Raw genomic sequence first — 23,921 nt, forward strand, 5'->3', positions numbered from 1 at the left:
TCAATGTCAGTCCTTTAGCCCCAGACCATTATTTCTCCTCCACCAAACTTTACAGTTGGCACTATGTATTGGGGCAGGTAGCGTTCTCCTGGCATCCGCCAAATCCAGATTCGTCCATGAAACTGCCAGATGGTGAAGCGTGATTCATCCCTCTAGAGAACGTGTTTCCACTGCTCCAGAGTCAAATGGAGGGGAGCTTTACACCACTCCAGCCACCGCTGGGCATTGCACATTAAACCAATTTCATGAAGCTTCCAACGAACAGTTCCTTGTGCTGACATTGCTTCGAGGTAGTTTGGAACTCGGTAGTGAGTGTCGCTTCGGCGACAGAGTGCTCTGGAATCGGAGCAGATGGCCAGAGTCATTTTACGAACGCACCCTTAAATGGAAGCTACGAAACCGAAACAACTGGGATAAACTGAATTTGTCTAACTTGTTTGCAGGCAAGAGTGTACAAGGTGATATTGAATATGTCACTGTCACCTTGATTACAAATTTTTTTTATCCTGCACCTGTGCACCTACATTGTAAACTTTTATTCATAGGCTTGGTTGTAGCAACCTCATGATGGGTATAGGGAAAAGTAGAGTATCATGTAGTAGCCTAAACGTATCACGGTTACATTGAACTGGGTGAATGGAATATGAATGACAGTCATCCAGTGTGCTGTATAGAAAATAAGGCCAAGCTCATAAATAGTCTTAAACATCTTAAATGTCATCGACCGCCACTGTTGGCCATATAGGGGAATAAGAAACCAAAGGATGATACCTTCATTTAACGAAGTAGTCTTGATGTGGGCTAGTGTTAGGTTTAAGTGACTTCAGTTTGCCAAGCACAGGGATGAAAATATTTGGATCGCCAGAAATGTAATCCTACAGCATATACTGTTAATCGTCTGCCTTCTCTTTCTTTGGTTTCAGTTGTCTTCATTCAAACAAATGTTCAGTATTGTACTGTGGCAGGTATTTTATTTTTAATACCAGCCCCCGTCCTGGCAGGAGGCATTTTGGTAGGCTGTCATTGTAAATAAGAATTTGTTCTTAACTGACTTGCCTTGTTAACATGAATACTATACCTTTTTAAATTTCTCTTGTGTAACCCTGGGGTATCCTCCATGTTCGTCAGGATCTCAGACCGTGGTGGCGGCATCCCCCACAGCATCCTGGACAAGGTGACGGACTACCATTACAGCACAGCTGAAGAGAGCAACCAAGACCCTCGCATGAACAACCTTTTCAACACCTTGACCAACAGTGGGCCTCAGTCCGGCCCAATGCACGGGTGAGTTAGGCGGGCCTTATACAATTTCAGTTGGAAAACATTTGCACCAGTTCAGCTATAATGAATGTGAACAAGGTAATTGATACGTGTGATAATCCTGCTCATTGTGTCCTCCTGTCTGTTGATCCCCTTTCTACTACATCGGTTCTTAATCTCATAATGCAGGGTTGAATTGACTGCCAGTGTGCCATGGGGATGCCACGTAAAGTAGAAAAATATCACACACTTCCATTTCACTGAGTCGACTAGGTTTACTTTATCCTATGAATTATTGAGACTTGAAGGGGGATGGATATGGAAGTAAAAAAGGTTGTCTTAACTGTTCTTTTCCATTAAGTAGTCATGGAGATGAAACCTACGAAATATTTCATTTGTGCAAACATCTTATGACTGTGAGGATAATGTTTACGTCTGCATTTAGCAGCCCCAAATTATTTATACACATTTGCTTTCTTTGGAAGGCGGTCCTCGCATGTTGCAAAATAAATCTATCAATTTGTTAATGAGTGCCAGTTTACAAACCTCCATATTATTAACAAATGAGAAACTGTGTGCCCGTCAGATTTGGCTTTGGGCTGCCCACCTCCCGGGCGTATGCTGAGTACCTGGGCGGTTCCCTGTCCATCCAGTCCATGCAGGGCATCGGCACCGACGTCTACCTGCGCCTGCGCCACATCGACGGCAAGGGAGAAAGCTTCCGCGTCTAAGACCACTTGCAGGGAGCACAGATATATTTCCACCAAGGGGCTCAACCATTTCAGTGTAAGCCAGGGCTAGGCTGATATAGGTGACCAGTTGGCTCCTCACAAACTGGCCTCTTAAAGTTTCCTATTTTTGCCTCAACTTTAAATGGCTGCCCAGTTGGCACTTTCACCTCTTTTTGTTTTGCGTTTGTCTACGCTTTTCAGCGTTAAGGGTTTTTGAACTCTTGAGCGTACAGGTCATAAGCAGAGCGTGTTTAGTAGTGTTAGTTTGGTAGAAAGGAAACAAATCTGCCTTAAAGTTAATTTGGTCTGCCTTTAAGTTACTTGTGTTGCATAGCTTCTGCAAATATAAAAAGACTAAAGAACAGAAGAGGTCTCTTTACACACTCCAGTGGCTACTATCTGAGTTTGGATGACGCTGCCCTTAAAAATGACTTCTCTTGAATTGACTGTGGAGGACACCACGGAGGATACTGCCAAAACAACAGTCAAAACACACTGCCAAAACAATGATTGTAATTCAATTTGAAGAAAACAAGCAGAAGGAACTGTTGAGTGAACTCTTGGTTCAGCGCCATTTTGTCAAGCTCTTAAGCAAGGTCATGAGCAGAGATGTTCAGTTGCCTTACTGTGTGCGATGCTGGTCCTTATGACGACACGCTAATGTAACTTGTTCAATTTCATCCTTGTAATGCAATTTCACACTCATACCACGTTAGTAAATCTAATAAAACATTTGGGGGGGAGGTTGGAAATGCTCATCACTTGCTGTGTCATTATAATATCTGAACTAAGTTGTTTTTTGCTTTCAATACACTGGAAGAAGAAAGTGTTCAAAATGTCAATATTTCAGAGGTTGCTAACTTCCTTTTGTTTGGCTTGGTGTCGAAGGCATTTTTTACTGAACACATTCCGAGGAAGGGCAAGTTTTCAAACTTTTGAAACCGTATTTTCAGTATGGTGGACATTTTAAGGTGCATGATTAATTATCAGAATATAGAACTGCAGGTATGTGGTCTGGCATAAGCGTGCTGGGAATTTGCATGTAAATCCTTCAGTGTATACAAATCAGTGAGGCGCATTTGCAACGTTTCACCTCGATGAATATACCTCTGGTTATTAATAATGTTCCCTGTGATTTAAAAGTTTTGGGATGGGGCTAGGTAGAGAAGAATTAGTATCTTTCTAGCATGAGAATTCCTGTCGGATAGACTGCAGTGACCTCATGAAGTATGTGCCCTGTCCAAATCTTCCCCCTGCTGGCAAAAGTGATGAAGTCTGATAAAAAAAACAGCATAATAGTTTGAGTTATGGCTTGTATACAGAACAAAAATATGAATGCAACATGTGAAGTTTTGATTTCATGAGCTGAAATAAAATATTCCAAAGATTTTCCAAAAGCTTCTTTCAATTTTTGTGTACAAATTTGTTTACATCCCTGTTGGTGCGTATTTCTCCTTTCCCAAAAGAAACCAGCCAGTGTGGCATATTGAAAAGCATGATTATAACACAGGTGTGCCCTGTGCTATGCACAATAAAAGGCCACTCTAAAATGTGCAGTTTTGTCACACAACACAATGCCACAGATGTCTCAAGTTTTGAGGGAGTGTGCAATTGGCAAGCTGACTGCAGTAATGTCCACCAGAGCTGGTGCCAGAGAATTTAATGTTCATTTCTCTACCATAAGCTGCCTCCAATGTCATTTTAGATTATTTGGCAGTACATCCAACTGGCCTCACAACCACAGACCATGTGTTACCACGCCAGTCAAGGACCTCCACATCCGGACTGTTCACCTGCAGGATCATCTGAGACCAGCCACCCGGACAGCTGATGAAACTGGAGTATTTCTGTCAGTAATTAAAGCCCTTTTGTGGGGGCAAAACATATTCTGATTCTATTTCAATTGACTGACTTTTGAACTGTAATTTAGTAAAAGCATTGAAATTGTTGTGTTTGATATTTTCAGTATATTAGCAGTAAAACAATTACATTTTATTGTTAGTTTATTTTTGGAATTATGACATACCTAAGTAGACTCAAGTTGTATACCCCTATCTAGTTGTTTTATGAAAACATGGTTTTATGGTCTTGAAAACACATGTTTAATTTCCTTCTCCTTTAATACATGTCCAAATGGAGTGGTGGTCTTACTTGCTTTTTGCACTGGCATGGATTACTCTTGGGCATTAAACAGTTTCATGGGTGGAATTGAATGTTTCACTTAATTTTTACCATACATACACTTTTGTGTGTGTGAGAAAGAGATGATTGGATTGAAAGTGGGACTGACAGGTTGAGTTATTTTACAGTGTAGTCATTTAGGTTGTGTTTAGGAAGGCAGCCCAAATCTGTTCTTTTTCACTAATTGGTCTTTTGTGACCAATCAGACCAGCTATGAAAAAAATCTGATTGGTCAAAAGACCAATTAGGAGAAAGAAATATCAGATTTGGGCTGACTAGGAGGATGTTTCCCAACCCTGGTCCTCAAGTACCTCCAACAGTACACATTTTTATTGTAACCCTGGACAAGCACACCTGATTCAACTAGTCAACTAATCATCAAGCCCTCAATGAGTTGAATGAGGTGTGTTTGTCCAGGGTTACAATGAAAATGTGTACTGTTGGAGGTACTCAAGGACCAGGGTTAGGAAACACTGGCCTAGTCAGCCTCCTGTCGAGAAAACCATTTGAATATAATCAAATTGGCGACAGACAGAGAACCAGAGCCATGCCACAGACTGAAGGTTGAGGCATACTGATTTATCAGAAACTTTAATCCAGAGCAATTTACAGATGTATTTGTCATTCATACATAGATGTAGAAAGGACATGTTAATGTGGATTCTTATTGTCGATTGTGTGAGGATCACAATTTAGGTTATTGAGGTGGTACAAATTATTTTGTATCAAGGTGAATTTCCCAACTCCTTTAAGTAATTGTGTTCATATGGCTCACTTTTGTGTTAGCCATCTCCTCTTGGAATGCAGTTTGATTAAACGTTTGCTACTCCATGTGCTTAAACTACGTCTCCTTTGTCTTGAGCCGACTTCGCTGTCGGCCAAAACGGGGCACCTGGCACATGCCCGGGACGTAGCCCGGTTACAAAACTAATGCAATCAACACTAACCCGCTTCACTCAGAGCATTGATGCTGCGTTTGTAACTAAGTGGGAGGTGGAAATGTACAAGTTAATACCAGTTGGATGCGTTCATGTGCTTTGAACTCATTGAGAAACGCTGATTGGCTAATGGCCAACAAGCTGAAAAACCATAAACTAAGAGTACAGCTATCATTCTTGTAAACAAATGATTGAGTTCAAAAACAATATTAATAGACTGCTTTCTATAAATGTTTTGTTACATTTTACCTGCCTAAAATACTGTTATCGAGGTAATCTCCTTAGTAGGTGACATCCGAGGGCCGCGTGTGGGATAAATTGGAGCTCAGGATGAAAGACAACTTTCCCACTAGTAATTACCAGTTGGAGAGCCATTCAAGTGGATTTTCATGTGGTAAATTCCCACTTGGTTACGAACACAGCATAATAGCACTTCCTTACATTAATTGCATTATAACGGTGACAAACGGTGCCCACAAACTGTTATGGCCTACATAAAGCTGTCCCAACAGCAGTCCCAACACCTTACCACTGCTACACCTGGCTATCAGCGGAGCCTCGCCTGGCAGCAAAACAGTTAATTCAGCTTAATTTACTGCCTTTTAAAAAAACATAGCTGATGTGGCTAACTTGCTTAAACAAAGGTGGTTTCTACTAACAATTGAGATGTAGAACTATGGCATAAGGGGACAACAAGCGGATAAGACATTAATGAGTGAGCTAGGACGGACATAGTCAACCATTTGTTCAGCACTTTGAAATGTACAGTGACAGAATTCAGAACAAGGGTCGCTCTTAGTATTCTCCCTGTACACCAATTCAGAACCGTAGGCTAATTAAAGGGGATATATAAGACAATGAAAGCTCTTACAATATTCGATGACTACATTTCTCTAAAACAGGCTATAGGCTACATGTGCACCACCAAGTCAGAACAGTAGGCTCAGTTATGAGGGGGAAAGGGACCAAATTATTAGGGTGAGTCACATTGGCTACTAACAGCTTACTACACAACATACACTTAGATTTACTACCCAAGGGGTGTGAATTTTTGATCTCTCCCTGTAGAATTTTGCTTTGATGTAATGTCCCCATGAGTGACAGAATGCTGAGCCAATCACAGCGCAACTAGAGAACATTACCAACCCCTACACTCCATATTGTCCGCTGGCTGCCCCACCACCACAGAAAGCACTGAGCTAGGCTGAAACACCTGCATTTTGGAGCTCAAGAAAGCAAAAAAGAGACCATGTTTGAATGTGGCTTTATTAATGATAAAAAAAAATATATATTTGTAAACTGATATGTGACATGTTATTCATGTCAAAATAACATGCAAAACATACAACAACAAAAGACGGGTCACCACTGGTGAAATTTAAGGACGAGGGTGGAGTCACTGCGGCGAATCTGATAGCATTGACTAGAGATTTGGAGAGCAAAGTAGGAGAGTTTTTCTGCTAAAGTTCTTTGTGATGGAAGTTTGGTTGTGTATCAATGCTAAACAGTATGAGAAAGCGCTCAAATTCAAGCAGGTATGTAAACGTGTGGTTGATAATAGCATGCCGGATCAAACTGGATAGCAGTGGATGAAGGGAGTTATTACATGAGTTCCAGAAATTGTTAACATGAAAGAAATAAAGGACCATTTGAAGGGAGGCTCTCTTATTGAGGCAAAGTGCCTCCCAGGTAACACAAGATGGGAAGAAGGTGGATAGCTTGTCAGTGCTACTAAAGTTTGAGGATCTGGTACTGCCAGAAAAGGTTAGGATTGGGTATATGAGTTACTATGTGTGAGCATATGTTCCAAAACCATTGCATTGCTATAACTGTCAAAGGTTTGTGCAAAGGCAAAAAGAGATGTGCGAAGTGTAGGGGAGAACATGCATATGCCCAGCTGTGCCCTGGACACCACATGTGAATTATTTGCCCCCCCCCCATCTATCTTCAGAGTTCATACTGTTAGGTGACCTAAACTGGGACATGCTTAACACTCCTGCCGTCCTACAACCTAAGCTAGATGCCCTCAATCTCACACGAATGACCAAGGAACCTACCATGTACAACCCTAAATCTGTAACCATGGGCACCCTCTTAGATATCATCCGGACCAACTTGCCCTCTAAATACACCTCTGCTGTCTTCAACCTCATTCCCTGCGTGTGTAATGGGTCCGCGGTCAAACGACCACCCCTCATCACCGTCAAACGCTCCCTAAAACACTTTAGCGAGCAGGCCTTTCTAATCAACCTGGCCCGGGTATCCTGGAAGGATATTGACCTCATCCCATCAGTAGAGGATTCCTGGTTGCTCTTTTAAAGTGCTTTTCTCACATCTTAAATAAGCATGCCCCATTCAAAAAATGTGGAACTAAGAACAGATATAGCCCTTGGTTCACCACAGACTTGACTGCCCTTGACCAGCACCTGTGACCAGCCCTGTGATATGCAACAATATACTCAGTCAGTTAGGAAAGCAAAGGCTAGCTTTTTCAAACAGAAATTTGCATCCTGTAGCAGTATTTTCAAAAAGTTTTGAGGCACTATAAAGTCCATAGAGAATAAGAGCACCTCCTCCCAGCTGCCCACTGCACTGAGGATAGGAAACATTGTCACCACCGATAAATCTACGATAATCGATCATTTCAATAAGCACCCCCCCCCCACGCTTCTCCTTCACCCAAATCCAGACAGCTGATGTTCTGAAAGAGCTGCAAAATCTGTATCCCTACAAATCAGCTGGGCTAGACAATCTGGACCCTCTCTTTCTAAAATGATCTCCCGAAATTGTTGCAACCCCTATTACTAGCCTATTCAATCTCTCTTTCGTATCGTCTGAGATCCCCAAAGATTGGAAAGCTGCCACGGTCAGCCCCCTCTGCAAAGGGGGAGACACTCTAGACCCAAACTGTTATAGACCTATATCCATCCTACCCTGCCTTTCTAAAATCTTCAAAACCCAAGTTAATAAACAGATCACCAACCATTTCGAATCCAACCATACCTTCTCCACTATGCAATCTGGTTTCCAAGCTGGTCATGGGTGTACCTCAACCTAGGTCTTAAATGATATCATAACCGCCATCGATAAAAGACAATACTGTGCAGCCGTCTTCATCAACCTGGCCAAGGCTTTCGACTCTGTCAATCCCCGCATTCTTATCAGCAGACTCAATAGCCTTGGCTTCTCAAATGACTGCCTCACCTGGTTCACCAACTACTTCTCAGATATACACTTCCTTTGGCCGCCTTTCCTTCCAGTTCTCTGTGGTCAATGACTGGAACAAATTGCAAAATTCTCTGAAGCTGGAGTCTTATTGCTCCCTTTCTAACTTTAAGCATCAGCTGTCAGAGCAGCTTACCGATCACTGTTCCTTTTACACAAAGATGAACAAAATACAGATCATAGTGTAGCAGGCAGTGAACTATTTTATGATCAGTTCAGCAAGGAATCAAGTATTGGTTTATTGTCATAATGATGTTGATCCTTCAATGGAATGCCAGAAGTTTGATGGCCAATGGGCAAGAGTTCAAACAGATACAAAAAAAAAGAGTTCAATCAGTTTCTTGATGTGTATGTCTCCAATAGACATGGTTTAACCCTACTCTAGCTTTTGTAATAGAAGGGTATGTTGCAGTCTGTAGAGATAGAGGGGGGACTAGAGAGGCTAGAGTTGATGGCCCTTGGGAATTTAGTAGGTCAAGATAGGAGATGGGTAATGTGGTGTGGGGATTTTAATGCTCATAGTACGCTCTGGGGAGGGTTATGGACTGATGTAAATGGACATGTGTTGGAAGAACTACTTGATGAGAAAGGGCTTGTGAGTCTTAATGATGGCCGGAGAACCAGGATTGACCCAATAACTGGAAATGAATCTGCTCTGATCTCAAGTTCAATGGCAGGCAGATGTAGTTGGGAGGTATTGGAGGAATCTACAGAGGGTAGTGATCACTATCCTATCATGTGTACTGTAGGAATGAGGGTGGAAGTTTCAGTAGGAAATTGATTGTGGAGATGGATATTTGGGAAAGCAGAGTGGGGTCAGTTTCGAGAGTTGAGTGAACAGGAGCTGTCTCAGGTCGATCTCAATTCAGATATAGGAACAGTGAATGATGGAGTAGAGGAGCATTAGTAGGGGCCACAAGGCAGGGGAGAAAGAGTCAACGCAGTTCCCTGGTGGACTGAGGAGTGTAGAGAAGCTGTGAAGTGTAGGAACAGCGCTTTCAGAATGTTGAAAAGGTCCCATAATTACCAGCACCTGATTCAGTATAAACAAGCACACGCAGTATTAAGGAGGATCATTAGAACAGCTAAGAGGGAGTATTGGCACCGGTTCTGTGGAAACATAGGCAGGATCACTCCTGTGGGAGAAGTATGGGGGATTATTAAGAGGATGAGTGGGGTCAGACGAGATTGGGATTTCTCCGTGCTGAAAAGTGGGGAAATTGTTGCAGTGAGAGATACTGAGAAGGCAGACATGTTAGCCCAGGCATTTGTGAAGGTGCACAGCTCAAATAACCTGACCGAAGAGGGGCAACGTGGGAGAGAGAGGGTCAGAGGAGAACAGCCGGGGGTCGTGGATCAGAGAAAGATGGTCGGGGATACATTGAATGGCCCTTTTACGTTGGCTGAGATTAAGAGAGCATTAGCTAAAGCTGGGGTAGCATCTCCTCGGGAAGGATGAGATGTGTTACATCATGATGGCTCATCTCAGTGACACTGCAATGGGGAAAGTATTGGGCCTTTACAATAAGGTGTGGCAGGAACTGCCTGGAAGTTGGAAGCAGGCTATAGTTGTGCCAATACGGAAACCAGGGAAAGACCCTACTAGTCCTTCAAGCTTTAGTCTGATAGCGTTGACATCTCATGTATGTAAATTTATGGAAAGGATGATAACGGAAAGGCTGACTTACTTTCTGGAGAGTAGAGGACTAATTAAAATGAAGGACTCATTGCACTATCAACGCTGCAGGAGTTGTAATACTTCACCCTGTTCCGGGGTGAACAGGGCGAAGTACAGGTTGTTCTGAAATCTCAAATAATCTGACTTGTATTGAAACTGTGTGATTTTAAATGCAGAAAAGATTTGACATTTTTACATCTTAACGTTCGTAGTTTACTACCTAAAATGGATCATGTCAAGATCTGGGCCACAAATAATCTTCTTTGTGTCTCTGTTAAAGGCTACCTCCAGTCATAAACAATTCGATTTTTTGGGAGAGATGCTGTTAAAGTTAAGACAACAGCTAACCATGACATATTGGGTCAACCTACAAGGACATAAGGTTACACATCCTACGAAAAAGGTGCTCCTAGAGTGCTGGGAACATGACATCTGAATACAAGTTTCGGGTGGATAGGCATTGGCATGGTGAGGGAGATGGGGTTGTTTGGGATGGAGTTTAGTCCCTCTGTGGTTCTTCCTGCTATCCCACCTTGGTTGCTCCCTCAGCCAGTGATAGATCTAGGGTTGCTTGAGAGGGTAAGAACTGTTGAGGAAGGAGTAGATTCAGTTGTAAGTGAACATTTAAGAACACAATACAATGCTTTCTTGACTATGGCTGCGGTCCAAACACTTAAGACACACCCTATCCCCTCAGCCCTCAAATTAAGTGGACACTTCTGATGACGTATCATGACGTCTGACGAGTATACACTTGCAGAGGAAGGAATGATTTTTTAAATTGACCACCCTTGGCCGGAAATTCGTCACTCGTTCATCCCGCGATGATTGTGTTTTCAGCCACTGGTAACTTGTGGGTGCTTTATATGCGCTACAGTTAATTATGAGTGCATGTCTACTTATTAAATACACTGCTCAAAAAAATAAAGGGAACACTAAAATAACACATCCTAGATCTGAATGAATGAAATATTCKTATTAAATACTTTTTTCTTTTCATAGTTGAATGTGCTGACAACAAAATCACACAAAAATGATCAATGGAAATCAAATGTATCAACCCATTATAAGGGATTTGCGTCAATTCAAATCTGGTATCAGGACAAAATGTGATTCAGAGTCACCGAATATACTTTAAGTATTTTTATTAAACTCAAGCGATAAATGGTAAATGCAATTTTCGTATATACGGGTTCACTGCACCACCCCGCAGGGTAGAACAGGGAACTGGCAGGATGTAAGTAAACAGCTGTTCTTATACTGTGACAGACTAGTTCCAACCCGTCTGTTGGCCTATCACAGTAGAGGCTGAGCGTGGTTTAAACTCTGCTCAGCCTATCGCCGGCGCTCAGGCTAGTCCTAGCCTCTTTGCGCTCTTTGGTGTCCCGGCGCTGTTGCTGTGTAGATTACGCTCCCTCACCCCAGAGACTGAGGTCAGACAGCTCTGCAACATTGTCTGCGCTATTTGCACCTGTATACAAAAGCACACTGTTCTCGCTCAAGGCTAACCACAGCTTCCCAGCACACTTATCTGGGGATAACTGTTACTTCCAGCACACACACACAGACACCCAGGCGCCCAGGCCAACAGTTGCTGATATTCAATCACATGTGATATAGCATTGGGATATAGTGCAATAAACACAAATCCTAACACCATGGAGGTCTGGATTTGGAGTCACACTCAAAATKAAAGTGGAAAACCACACTACAGGCTGATCCAACTTTGATGTAATGTCCTTAAAACAAGTCAAAATGAGGCTCAGTAGTGTGTGTGGCCTCCACGTGCCTGTATGACCTCCCTACAATGCCTGGGCATGCTCCTGATGAGGTGGCGGACCTGGACTAAAGCATCCGCCAACTCCTGGACAGTCTGTGGGTCAACGTGGCGTTGGTGGATGGAGCGAGACATGAAGGCCCAGATGTGCTCAATTGGATTCAGGTCTGGGGAACGGGCGGGCCAGTCCATAGCATCAATGCCTTCCTCTTGCAGGAACTGCTGACACACTCAGCCACATGAGGTCTAGCATTGTCTTGCATTAGGAGGAACCCAGGACCAACCGCACCAGCATATGGTCTCACAGGGGTCTGAGGATCTCATCGCGGTACCTAATGGCAGTCAGGCTACCTCTGGCGAGCACATGGAGGGCTGTGCGGCCCCCCAAAGAAATGCCACCCCACACCATGACTGACCCACCGCCAAACCGGTATGCTGGAGGATGTTGCAGGCAGCAGAACGTTCTCCACGGCGTCTCCAGACTCTGTCACGTCTGTCACGTGCTCAGTGTGAACCTGCTTTCACCTGTGAAGAGCACAGGGCGCCAGTGGCGAAATTGCCAATCTTGGTGTTCTCTGGCAAATGACAAAACGTCCTGCAGGTGTTGGGCTGTAAGCACAACTCCCACCTGTGGACGTCGGGCCCTCATACCACCCTCATGGAGTCTGTTTCTGACCGTTTGAGCAGACACATGCACATTTGTGGCCTGCAGGAGGTCATTTTGCAGGGCTCTGGCAGTGCTCCCCTGCTCCTCCTTGCACAAAGGCGGAGGTAGCGGTCCTGCTGCTGGGTTGTTGCCCTCCTACAGGCCTCCTCACGTCTCCTGATGTACTGGCCTGTCTCCTGGTAGCGCCTCCATGCTCTGGACACTACGCTGACAGACACAGCAAACCTTCTTGCCACAGCTCGCATTGATGTGCCATCCTGGATGAGCTGCACTACCTGAGCCACTTGTGTGGGTTGTAGACTCCGTCTCATGCTACCACTAGAGTGAAAGCACCGCCAGCATTCAAAAGTGACCAAACATCAGCCAGGAAGCATAGGAACTGAGAAGTGGTCTGTGGTCACCACCTGCAGAAAACCACTCCTTTATTGGGGGTGTCTTGCTAATTGCCTATAATTTCCACCTGTTGTCTATTCCATTTGCACAACAGCATGTGAAATTTATTAAGGTGGCAGTGACAAAAAGAGCAATGGATCATTTATGTTTACACAATGGAGGTGATGGCCATACTCTTGGCTGCAGAGTGGGTGGGGGTGGTGAGCCAGACAAAGCAGTCACCTGCTCTGACTCCTGTGCAGCACTGATGAGCTGCAATTAATGTCTCGGAGCAGATAGAATGTATTTATTGTTTGAGGTTTTACAGTGCTTTTATAGGGTGAGACAGATGTGGGTATTTGTGATGTTCCTCTGTGCACCAGCTCATGTGGGAGTAGAGTGGAATGAGGAGGTGGATGTTATCGTCAAGCAGGCTCTTAAACATCCTAATGTTGAGATGGAATTGTCAATCAGTAAAGTAGAAGCCTTACCGGTTGATTAAAAAGGGGTTAAAAACAAATTAGAAGAGTTGTGGATGAGGAGGGAAAGGGAAGACGCCTTTATAAGATTCAGGAAAAGGTGGGGGCAGGGAGGTCATCAGGCCGAGAGAGAAGGGATGAAAGGGTAATCACAAGGCTGAGACTGAGACACACAAGGCTCAATCGTACATTGAAATTGGTGGGGAAACATCCAACTGGGAGGTGTGATCATTGTCAGCAGGAAATGGAGACAGAACGTGTTCCACTATTTCAGTGCCAGAAATATGAAAGGGAGCGATTGTTATTAGATTTGAGGAGTAATGGGGTTGAAGAGCCAAGATTAAGTGTACTGCTGCTGAAATCTTCAAAGGGATGTAAGATTTAATTATGTATTTCGTTTCCGTGGGGAGACGAGAATATTGTGTAGGATTTTTTAGAACTTCCCTGTCTCTGGTCCACCCTCCAATACAGTTGGTGGCGGTAATGCACCTTAGTTGGTTGCCACCCGCCATAAAACATCCACAGAGGAAGTTTTCGTACTCTGCCCTGGATCACGTGACCAGAATGCTCCGGACTAAAATAACAGTGAGGGCGAAGGAAAGATTGTAGTCAAGTCTCTCACAGCAAGTATTTTAATCACCCTCTCATTCATCGAAGTTAGCTTAGGTTTGTGGATGAATTAATAGGTCAAAGGACGTCTTGGCAAAAAGGTAAAACTATATCAAGAATCGTGTAGCAGCCTACTGAGCTTGTCAATAACTTAGCCAACGCGATGCTAGCAAGTCACATCGTCAATATTATATGAGTAACGTTAGCCGTACTAGCAACACCTCGGAGCAGTTGGACGCTGGAATGACTGAAATAAATATTTTATTATGACATAGCTAGCTAGGTTGCACCTATTATTTTCCCTGGTGGTTTGTTTGCTAGTTAGTTGATATCCCACGCACTGTTGATTCTAGCCAGAGAGCAAGGTTGAAGCTGTCTAGAAAGCAATAAAAGTTGGCTAGCGTGAGCGCGAAATTAATTTGGTGGGTGCTTAGCTGTAGATATTAACCCATTGGTTCTCAGTTATAAGCACCGCTTACTGGTGGAACCATGTGAACTACAATCCCGACGCTCTGCTTTAACGTTTAGAAACGTCAATCATCGCGTTTGATATGGTTTTCAAAACATAAGTTCCATATCTTTCATATCGGCGAGAAAACATCTTTCAAATAAAATATATATACTTACTGTAGCAGATTTGCACAGATCCATACATCTGTGTGCCTCCAGCCAACGAACTACACTTCCTTCCCAGGTACGTTTACACACAGGTGTTCGAGCAAGCTAATTGGCACAGGTGGTCGTCTGTCTTCGTAAACAAGTGCAGTAACATGGAAATATGTCTGTGTGGGAACAATACCCGTAATACAGGCTTCAGGAATATCATGCACAAAATGAATTGTTCAGCTACAAATAATTTGGCCAAGTTGTAAATGATTTACCTACCTACTAGACATCATGGTCGTATCAGGTTGAACTTTCCTGACAAGGATGTAGCCATATGACTAAAAAGAGAAGACGTTTTACAATAAGTTGTCTAAATCTCTAGTATATGTGTCCAAACACAAGTTAAATTCTTAGCCAAAATTGACAAGGATGTAAACCTGGCACTTTTTTGTTGTTGCTGCAGCTGGCATTAAGGCACAACCCATACTTTCAATCACTCACTGCTCAAGATTTTGTGTAGCTGGCAATAGCCATGCTTTTTTGGGCTTAACTATAGACGGGTGATGCAAACCAGTCATAAAACAATGGAATCCCAGCAAAGTGAGCAGTCTAGTTTTGGATACGTCTCAAGAATTCAGCCATAGGGTCTCAAATGTGTTGGACCACACTGTAAAATTGGCACACCGACAAACATTAACTCTAAATGTATTTTATTTTATTTCCTTTTATTAATGTTGCCATCCTTCCTTGTCTGCTAGTTGCCATGAGCAGTGAGCTGAACGTGCCCATGGGCTCCCCGGCCCCGGGGGGCTCAGAGCAGATGCCGGAGGGTGGAGGGATGGACTACAGGGACTGGGTGCGCCGCAGCTACCTGGAGCTGGTCACCTCCAATCACCACTCTGTACAGGCCCTGTCTTGGAGGAAGCTCTACCTGAGCCGGGCCAAGCTGAAAGCCTCCAGCCGCACCTCTGCCCTGCTCTCAGGCTTTGCTATGGTGAGTTACCCCACTATTTTGCAGGGATAATGATCCCTTCAAAGTTGTTTTCAAGATTAATTTCCCTGGCAGCCTGTACGTTGTATCACTAGAGACTGAGACATTTTTCAGATAAACCTCTTGAGGGAAAAAAGCACACTCACTCACTCCCAGGCTGCTATTAATAGCATGTGAACCAATCTGAAAAGTAGGCAGTTTTGACATTTATGCTAGTAGCTATCCCGCTCACTGTGGTGGTGGACTGTGATAATGATAATGATGATGGTGATGTTGTTGTGCCATGCTAGGTGGCCATGGTGGAGGTCCAGCTGGAGATGCAGTACAACTACCCGCGCATGCTCCTCATCGCCTTTAGTGTGTGCACCACGGTGCTGGTGGCTGTACACTTATTTGCGTTGCTCATCAGCACCTGCATCCTGCCGCACGTGGAGGCGGTCAGCAACATCCACAACCTCAACTCGGTCAGTGAGTCACCTCACGAGCGCATGCACCACTACATTGAGCTGGCCTGGGGCTTCTCCACCGCCCTGGGCATCCTGCTCTTCCTGGCCGAGGTGGTGCTGCTCTGCTGGATCAAGTTCCTGCCCGTGGACTCTGGTGCTGCCAACCAGGTGGCTGTGGCGGCTGCCGAACTGGCACTATCTAAGGTGAACTGTAGTGGCCCCGCCGTGCCGTCCGCCGCTTCGCCAGGGCACAGCGGCTGGCAGGCGGCCTTGGCTTCCACCATTATCATGGTGCCGGTGGGGGTGATCTTTGTGGTATTCACCATCCACTTCTACCGCTCTCTGGTGAGCCACAAGACAGAGCGCCACCACCAGGAGATCGAGGAACTGCACAAGATTAAGGTGCAGCTGGATGGGTGCGAGAGAGGCCTACAGGCAGTGTGAGCTCTTTAGCTCCTCTTTCTGCTCTTCTGTCCACTCTCAATGGCATTGAGAAGCACCAAAATTCCACTGAATAAGTGGGAGGATTAAGGATTTCTCCCACGCTACTAATTTATTGAGGTCAAAGGTTAGCGTATGTTTGTTTTGGAAAATAGTGTCTTGTCTCTGAGAGAAGTAGGATCTGATGTATTGAGGTAAATTAAAATAGGACTTCTATTCTAATATCTTGAGGGTTATTTTGTTAGTTGTTCATTTGTGCCATCTCTCCACAATTCATAAAGGAAGTGGAGAAAATCAAAATAAGATGTCAAACTTTACTGCGTGCTTGTTCTCACAAGGCAGTGTTATTGTGGTCATGCCAGGCTATGATTTACACAGATCATGGCAGTAAGCAGACACAGAAGCGGGTGGAAACAACAGTTAATTTACTTTTTGAAGTTGTTCATGTTGCGCCAAACAGTGTAATGTTTCTCAGTAGGTGACAGGAATAGGAGCACACACAAATGCTGTGTGTAGACATGCTTTGGGGGGTATGTTCATTTGATATGCATTATAATCCATATTTTATATAGAACTCCCTCCCAAGTCCTTTAGTTCATAGGCTACTCTGTGGTGTCAAAGATAGTGAATAGCTACGGTGCTTCGACGTTAAGACTTGTAATCTCCTCATATTAGTGAAGGACTGCTTATTTATTTTAAGTTACTGTTAATTATTGTTAAAATAAGAGATACTACCTGCTCACACAGCAAATTAATATTGAAGTTACAATGTATATGCTCACCAAAGTATAGTTTAGTGAACTTGCATTGGCTTATATAACAAAACAGTATAAACGTTGACAAATAATAGAATGACTACATGAAATTCATATCCACTGTTATGCATTATATTTCTTTATGACATTGGCACAAAACATGTTTTATGTGCCAAAAATGGCAAGGAAATTGCTCCTGTTCTATTCAAAACAACACTGACATGTTAATACTTGTCTGAACATGTTTACAATAGTATTATTGCAGCAGAGAGGGTGCTTACTGTATGATAAAGTAACCAGTGTCAAATGTCATTAGCACCATTACTTTTTATGGAAGTGTGTCGGCTATGATTAAAATGAAGAGGGTTACTGAATATATCACTGATGCAATGAACCAGGCACGATGATCATAACTCAATGCTTATTGAATACTTTAATTCTTAATGCTTTATTGGTGGGTTTGAGTGGTGAGCTATGAATGAGGAATGTAAATACAGTCAATGGTGCCAGTTCTCTTGAATAAATATTTTTTTCTCGGCTTAAAAAAAAAAGTTAACATTCCAAACAAAGATTTTTCTGACCAAGAATCTCCTTTCAATGTGATGGAAAAAGACAAAAGTGCACTTGTAGTTTAGTTTGAAAGTTAGTGTTAATCCTAGAATGTCACATTGTTTTCTTCAGGTCATACTTAATTGTTGTAAATGTCCCCTCTGAAAAAAGTTTATTTGACCAAACAAAAGGATTGTATGTTGATGGGAAAACAATGCTGTCAATTTGTTAAAACCTGACTTATTTTGGATATAACAACACATGGGGTATTGTGGTACATTTACTGCTTTCTGTGCATAATGTAGTCTATTAAAGGTTCTGTGGAATCGCATGTCTTTTCAAATCTTGTTAATGAATGTTAAATAAAGACTCATCTTATTTTGTTATTTCCATGCCCTACTCTGCGTACTCCTGTCTATATTTTATGAGCTGATTATATCTTGTGAAGACCTAGGTCGTGTTTCCCTGCTAAGACATTGCATGCATCAACCAATGGTTCCGTGACACGTCATCGACAGTGCCATTGGGCGCCAGATTGCAATAACATTTGGTTAGCTTATACGTAAAATACCTATCCGGCATTGTAAGAGCTGACGCACGTCAGCAACGTCTGAGCAGAGGAACACAACCATAGTATACCAGAGATATACAGATGATCCCATTCCCAGATCCTTCAAGTTAAGGCAGGCCGTGCCCCATCTAATTTGGCAATCTGCCCTTACATAAAATAATGTTTCTGATTAACTGCGAACATTCCACCTTGTTTATTCCAGAATTACTGATAATGCTCCAGACGGCTTGGATGTATTAATGAGAATCAGACTATTTTATTGTCTGGCTTCTCTCTGTAATGTGCATCAATTGAAAAGCATATCCTTCCACGTTTCAAGAGGGCCAGATGGTACACACCTGCGATATATAGAAACAGCCAAATTGCTATTCTGATGATGCGCTACACAAAAGATGCTACCATAGTGATTGTGGTTGTCCAATCCTGGCCCTGGTTTGTTCAATTACACAACATTTACAGCTGTGTAATCATTACACTAATTTGACATGTAATTATTGTCCCAAGTGATAGCCAATAGAACACCCCAAGCAGACACTATCCAATCAAGTTAGTTTACTTAAAAGGATGGCTCACGCATTACAGGAGGGAAAAGGCACCAAACCACTACATCGTCTAGTTTATTACAATGCCTCTGATTAAGTCTTAGATACGTCGAAGAGGATGAGACTAAACGGGTATGTAATTTTTTATTTTATTTTTTTGATCACGCTACCAGTAGTTCTTACTTTAATGGCCAAATGGCTAGACGAGAATCTTGTAAAACATGTCTAGAAACTGGTTTGGTTTCTTTTGGAGTGCTGTCTAAGTTCCTGGTTTTTAACCTAATGAGTACCAACAAAATGGCATATAGTATGGTGTTCTGACACTTGCAGCTATGATGATATGAAACATTTCCTGACTTGGTATTGACACTCAAGGGTGTTGTTGACCAATGTGTGATTGATTTTAATCTTCTCTCTGAGCTGTTATATCAAAATGAACTGTTTGACTTCCTGCAAATACCCAAATGTTTGTAATAGCTAGTTTAATCACATCCTGTTGAGATACTGACTTGTTTTCTATTTATTCAAATCACCGGGGGCTATTCAGGACTTGGAACCAGTTCACCAGTAACTTGGCAACTGACGGTATGTAGCCCATAAACTGGATCCTTAGGTTCTTTTCACACTGGTAGCCTTTTTCATTTCTCACTTATTGGTCTTTCTGAAAAATAACTTATTGGTCAAAAGGCCAGTAAGTCAGGAAAAATATCATGATTGGGCTACCTGTGTAAACGCAGCCTAATTTTCCCTGATGTCACTGGCCAATGGCCATGTATGCTCCATTTCAAACTGAAAATATTCCCATTAGGTTTTGGTGGCAAGCTATGAGGTGAAGCATTTCCTGACTGTATTGTCACTGACCAAGGTGGGATTGGTTGTAAACCTTCTCTCTGAGCTATTCAGTCTAAATGCCCTCTGAATGCATCCTCTCCACTAATGTGGGGTGAGACTGGTGGTCCATCTAATAATTTAATTTCTACTGTGTGGCTTTGATGGGTTGAACCCCCAACAATGCAAAGTACTTTGAGACCTTTTGAAAAACAGTTTGTGCTCTGCAAGGGTTCTTTGGTTGATGCAAATCTTTTTTGTCATTGGTGGCTCCTATTTGCATAGATATGATTAACTTGCAGGAAATGGTCAACTTAACTGGTTGGACATTTGGAATGAATGGTTATCTAGCGTTGAACTGCTTTAATATGTGGTTCTTTTTCAGAAGTGGTTGAAGAGGTGCTTGATCATCTGTCAAGGTGCATCATTCTTAAGGAAATGTCCTTTGACTCTAAACAGTGGGCCGGACTCCAGCAAGATGAGAACTTTTTAGTTGATGTCATTTTAATTATGGGGCTGGATGGGAGGCCCCCTTATCATATTAGCTGAACTCTTCAGCCAGACCGCAATGGATCACATTCACATACATCTGCATGGAGGTTGTGACCTGTTTCTAAATATAATACATTGCAGAGACTTCAATGAAAAGTACTTGTTTGTCCACTTAGATTAGAATTTGTACTAATATATCATGAATTAGTATTTTATTCATCAACGGTTTCATGTAAGCAGGACAAGCTTGATGGGGTTAACTGTCCCAGTCTTAACATTTTCTTCCTGGGCTAACAGTGGAGTTCTTTATTAATATGATTCCATCTAGATGTAGCTCTAAAGGAGTTAAATACCAACTCTTAACAGCCTTGTTCTTTTGACAATTTTCAGATGCCTTTGTTGTTTACTGAAGGAATCCACTGGGGCCTTGCAGGCTTCAAATAGCTTTTGGCCTTTGGAGAAGATCATGTTAAAGAAGCTCTGACGAAGGCCTTGAAGCAGATTCTTAATAAAAAGCAGTGATACTAACGACAGCAGTGAGCGGTTTTCTTTTTCATGTTGTTCAATTGGTAACATGCAACAAGGATGGCTCAAATCGGTAAGTGCCTTTTGAATTTTGGGAAAGATCATGTTCAAATTCATTGGATGGATCACATCTCAATCTAAATTTAAGGGAGTATATTGCATTGGAAGCCTACTTTGAAGAATACCTCTTGTCATGTAATAAACTGGACTTGTTTAAAACAGACATTACTGCATTGAAGAGGAACTGCCCCCTAAAAATCCAACTAATCCTTTTGAAAATGGCCTGTGGCATCAAACATTTTATTCTAGTGTCAAAATTGACTTAACCAAAGTAATACCACTTATCATAAACTTGACACCTGTCACAAGAGGTAAAGTTAGGGTTTGGATTACATTTGTCAAATCATGCCCCCTTTGACAGACTCGCTGTGCAAATTGCCCATGTCACTTAGCTATGAGAAACTAGCCACAATAAGGATTACCGATGGTGACCTATACAGTTGGTTGTAAAAATAAAAGTACCTCATTGAAAGTGCAAATGGGAATGTGCCATATTTGAACTAGATGATGCAAAACAAGTTTGGACTGTTACACATTCAAGAACATGCTAATTTGACAAAGTAAAAATCTCATCTCAATGGATATATTAGACTTCAGAATTGCATTGGGGGCATACTTTTCACTGTACAGCCTTACTAATGGATTGTGGATGAATAAAATGGGCTATCAGTCTACTCGGTGACACCCACAGCTATAGAATTTAAACTAGTCAGTGGAGGCTCCTCAGGAAGGGGTTGACCATCCTCAGTGAAAAATCATAAAAGTTACCCTTAACTTCCCAAAGAAGTTTTCTATCCCATTATATGCATATCCTAGCTTCTTGGCCTGAGTAGCAGGCAGTTTACTTTGGGCACCTCAGTCATCCAAACTTCCGAATACTGCCCCCATTCACAAAAAGTTGAATTTTACTATAATCACTTGTCACCAAATAATTGTTAAACACTTGCAAAGGTCTACAGTAGGCTCAACATCACTCTGTAGGGTAGTACCATGGTATAGTCGGAGGACAGCTAGCTTCCATCCTCTGGGTACGTTGACTTAAATACAAACCGTAGAAGGCTGGTTCTCACCCCCTTCCATGGACACATAGTAATTATGACAACTTCCGGAGGACGTCCTCCAACCGATCAGAGCGCTTGCAGCATGAACTGACATGTCCAACCAGTCAAAGGAGCAAATGTTTATTCTCTGATCAAGTCTGAGCGCTCTGGAGCAGGTCTTCAAGGATCGCTCTGTTAATCTTTCCCTTGATCCTGAGTAGTCTCCCAGTCCCTGCCCCTGAAAAACATCCCACAGCATGATGCTGCCACCACCATGCTTCACCGTAGGGATGATGCCAGGTTTCCTCCAGACATGACGCTTGGTATTCAGACCAAAGAGTTCAATCTTGGTTTCATCAGACCAGAGAATCTGAGTGGTCAGAGTCCTTTAGGTGAATGACAGCACACTTGGAGTTTGACATGTGGCTTCCGTCTGGCCACTCTACCACAAAGGCCTAATTTTTGGAGTGCTGCAGAAATGGTTGTCCTTCTGGAAGGTTCTCCCAGCTCCAGAGGAGCTCTGTCAGTGACCATCGGGTACTTGGTCATCTCCCTTACCAAGGCCCTTCTCCCCCGATTTTGTTTGGCCAGGCAGCCTGCTCTAGGAGTCTTGGTGGTTACAAACTTCTTCCATTTAAGAATGATGGAGGCCACTGTTCTTGTGGACTTTCAATGCTGCAGAAATGTGTTGGTACCCTTCCACAGATCTCTGATTTGACACACTCCTGTCTTGGAGCTCCACAGACAATTCCTTCAACCTCATGGCTTGGTTTTTGCTCTGACATGCACTGTCAATTGTGGGACCTTATAGACAGGTGTGCTTTTCCAAATCAAGAATACTTAGGTACTTCTGTTTTATTATTTGCAATGTCTAAATGTGTTTTTGCTTTTTCATTATGGGGTGTTGTGTGTAGATTTCTGGGAAAAAATATATTTTAGCATAAGGCTGTAATGTAACAAAATGTGTAAAAAGGGAAGGAGTCTGAATTTTTTACGAATGCACAAATACTCTGCATGCCAGTCTCTCTTGGCTAAAAGTTGAGTGACTGAATCACTATTTAATTTTTGTAAGTTCTAAATTGTTTTGCATAGTGAACTTACACACACTAACCACACCAGGGGTCTTTTCACAGTCCCACAAATTCAAGAAAGTGTACAGTATTATATAGAGCCATTATTGCAATGAACTCTATCATATTCCTCCAATGAACAGCAAACCTGGTTTCAAAACAGATCATGCAACACCCACAGCACCTCTCCCTTCTTTGACCTAGATAGTGCATGTATTGATATGTAGGCTGTGTGTATTTAAATGTATGTAGATCTGTGCTTGAGCAGTTGTCTATTAATGTTCTGTATATGTTTTGTGTGGACCCCGGGAAGAGTAGCTGCTGCTTTTGCAACAGCTAATGGGGAGCCTAATAAAATGCCTCTTGCCTGCTCACCAACTGTCATTGATGGGCAGAACAAAATTGGGTAGGTTTAGTCTGACCTGTTCAGAAAGTATTCACACCTCTTGACTTTTTCTACAGACAGAATTTAAAATTGATTAAAAAAATAATTCACTGGCCTATACACTACCCCATGCCAAAGTGGAGTTATGTTTTAGAAATGTAAAATAAAAAAGATGAAATGTATTGTCTATTTAAGTATTCAACCCCTTTTACAGCAAGCCTAAATAAGTTCAGAAGTAATGTTGAATGGACTCGGTGTGCAATAAGTGGTTAACATGATCATTGAGGGTAGTCAATTTGATGTCATTTTTAAATGATGACCTCATCTCTGTACTCCACACATGCAATTATCCGAATGGTTTCTCAGTCAAGGCAGTACATTTCAAACACAAAGACCAGGGAGTTATTCCAATGCCTCGCTTAAGGGCATGTAGTGGTAGATGGGTAAAAAAAAAGAAGCAGACTTTGAATATCCCTTTGAGCATTGTGAAGTTATTAATTACACTTTGAATGGTGTATCAGTAAACCCAGTCACTGTAAAGATACAGGTGTGCTTCCTAACTCGGTTGCCAGAGAGGAAGGAAACCATGCAGGGATTTCACCCTGAGGCCAATGGTGACTTTGAAACAGTTACAGAGTTGAATGGCTGTTATAGGAAAGAACTGAAGATGGATCAACATTGTATACGGAACACAAATATAAAC

The 23,921-nt window shown here is 42.6% G+C and overlaps 2 protein-coding genes, 1 long non-coding RNA gene and 1 other non-coding gene across 7 annotated transcripts in view; all 4 read left to right on the forward strand.

The window, feature by feature from the left end:
- LOC111980924 (branched-chain alpha-ketoacid dehydrogenase kinase) overlaps nt 1-2,558 on the forward strand; it is a 28,640-nt gene extending 26,082 nt beyond the window's left edge. The window contains exons 10-11 of the mRNA XM_024011981.2: nt 1,129-1,284; nt 1,847-2,558. Coding sequence (XP_023867749.1) covers nt 1,129-1,284; nt 1,847-1,991 — 301 coding nt within the window. The 3' untranslated portion in view covers nt 1,992-2,558. The remainder of the gene's footprint in view (nt 1-1,128; nt 1,285-1,846) is intronic.
- Nucleotides 2,559-13,823: 11,265 nt separating this feature from the next.
- LOC111981133 (protein orai-2) lies at nt 13,824-18,104 on the forward strand. Of its 4 annotated transcripts, XM_024012292.2 has the most exons (4): nt 13,839-14,018; nt 14,550-14,611; nt 15,282-15,517; nt 15,805-18,104. In XM_024012292.2, the coding sequence occupies exons 3-4, from the start codon at nt 15,287-15,289 to the stop codon at nt 16,402-16,404; spliced, it is 831 nt and encodes a 276-aa protein (XP_023868060.1). In that variant the 5' UTR covers nt 13,839-14,018; nt 14,550-14,611; nt 15,282-15,286; the 3' UTR covers nt 16,405-18,104. The 4 variants fall into 4 exon arrangements, with proteins under 4 accessions (XP_023868061.1, XP_023868060.1, XP_023868058.1 ...); XM_024012293.2 differs by lacking the exon at nt 14,550-14,611 and having other exon boundaries at nt 13,824-13,931; XM_024012290.2 differs by having other exon boundaries at nt 13,839-14,611.
- Nucleotides 18,105-18,838: 734 nt separating this feature from the next.
- Nucleotides 18,839-20,669, forward strand: LOC111981134 (uncharacterized). The gene is made up of 4 exons (XR_002879539.2): nt 18,839-18,950; nt 19,366-19,403; nt 20,032-20,245; nt 20,529-20,669. It is a non-coding gene; the product is annotated as an uncharacterized lncRNA (long non-coding RNA).
- Nucleotides 19,147-19,241, forward strand: LOC111982210 (Z30 small nucleolar RNA). Its single transcript, XR_002879721.1, has one exon. It is a non-coding gene; the product is annotated as a Z30 small nucleolar RNA (small nucleolar RNA).
- Nucleotides 20,670-23,921: the final 3,252 nt, after the last annotated feature.

This window comes from Salvelinus sp. IW2-2015, linkage group LG20 (assembly GCF_002910315.2).
Source record: "Salvelinus sp. IW2-2015 linkage group LG20, ASM291031v2, whole genome shotgun sequence".
In the NCBI taxonomy this organism is placed as follows: domain Eukaryota; kingdom Metazoa; phylum Chordata; class Actinopteri; order Salmoniformes; family Salmonidae; genus Salvelinus; species Salvelinus sp. IW2-2015.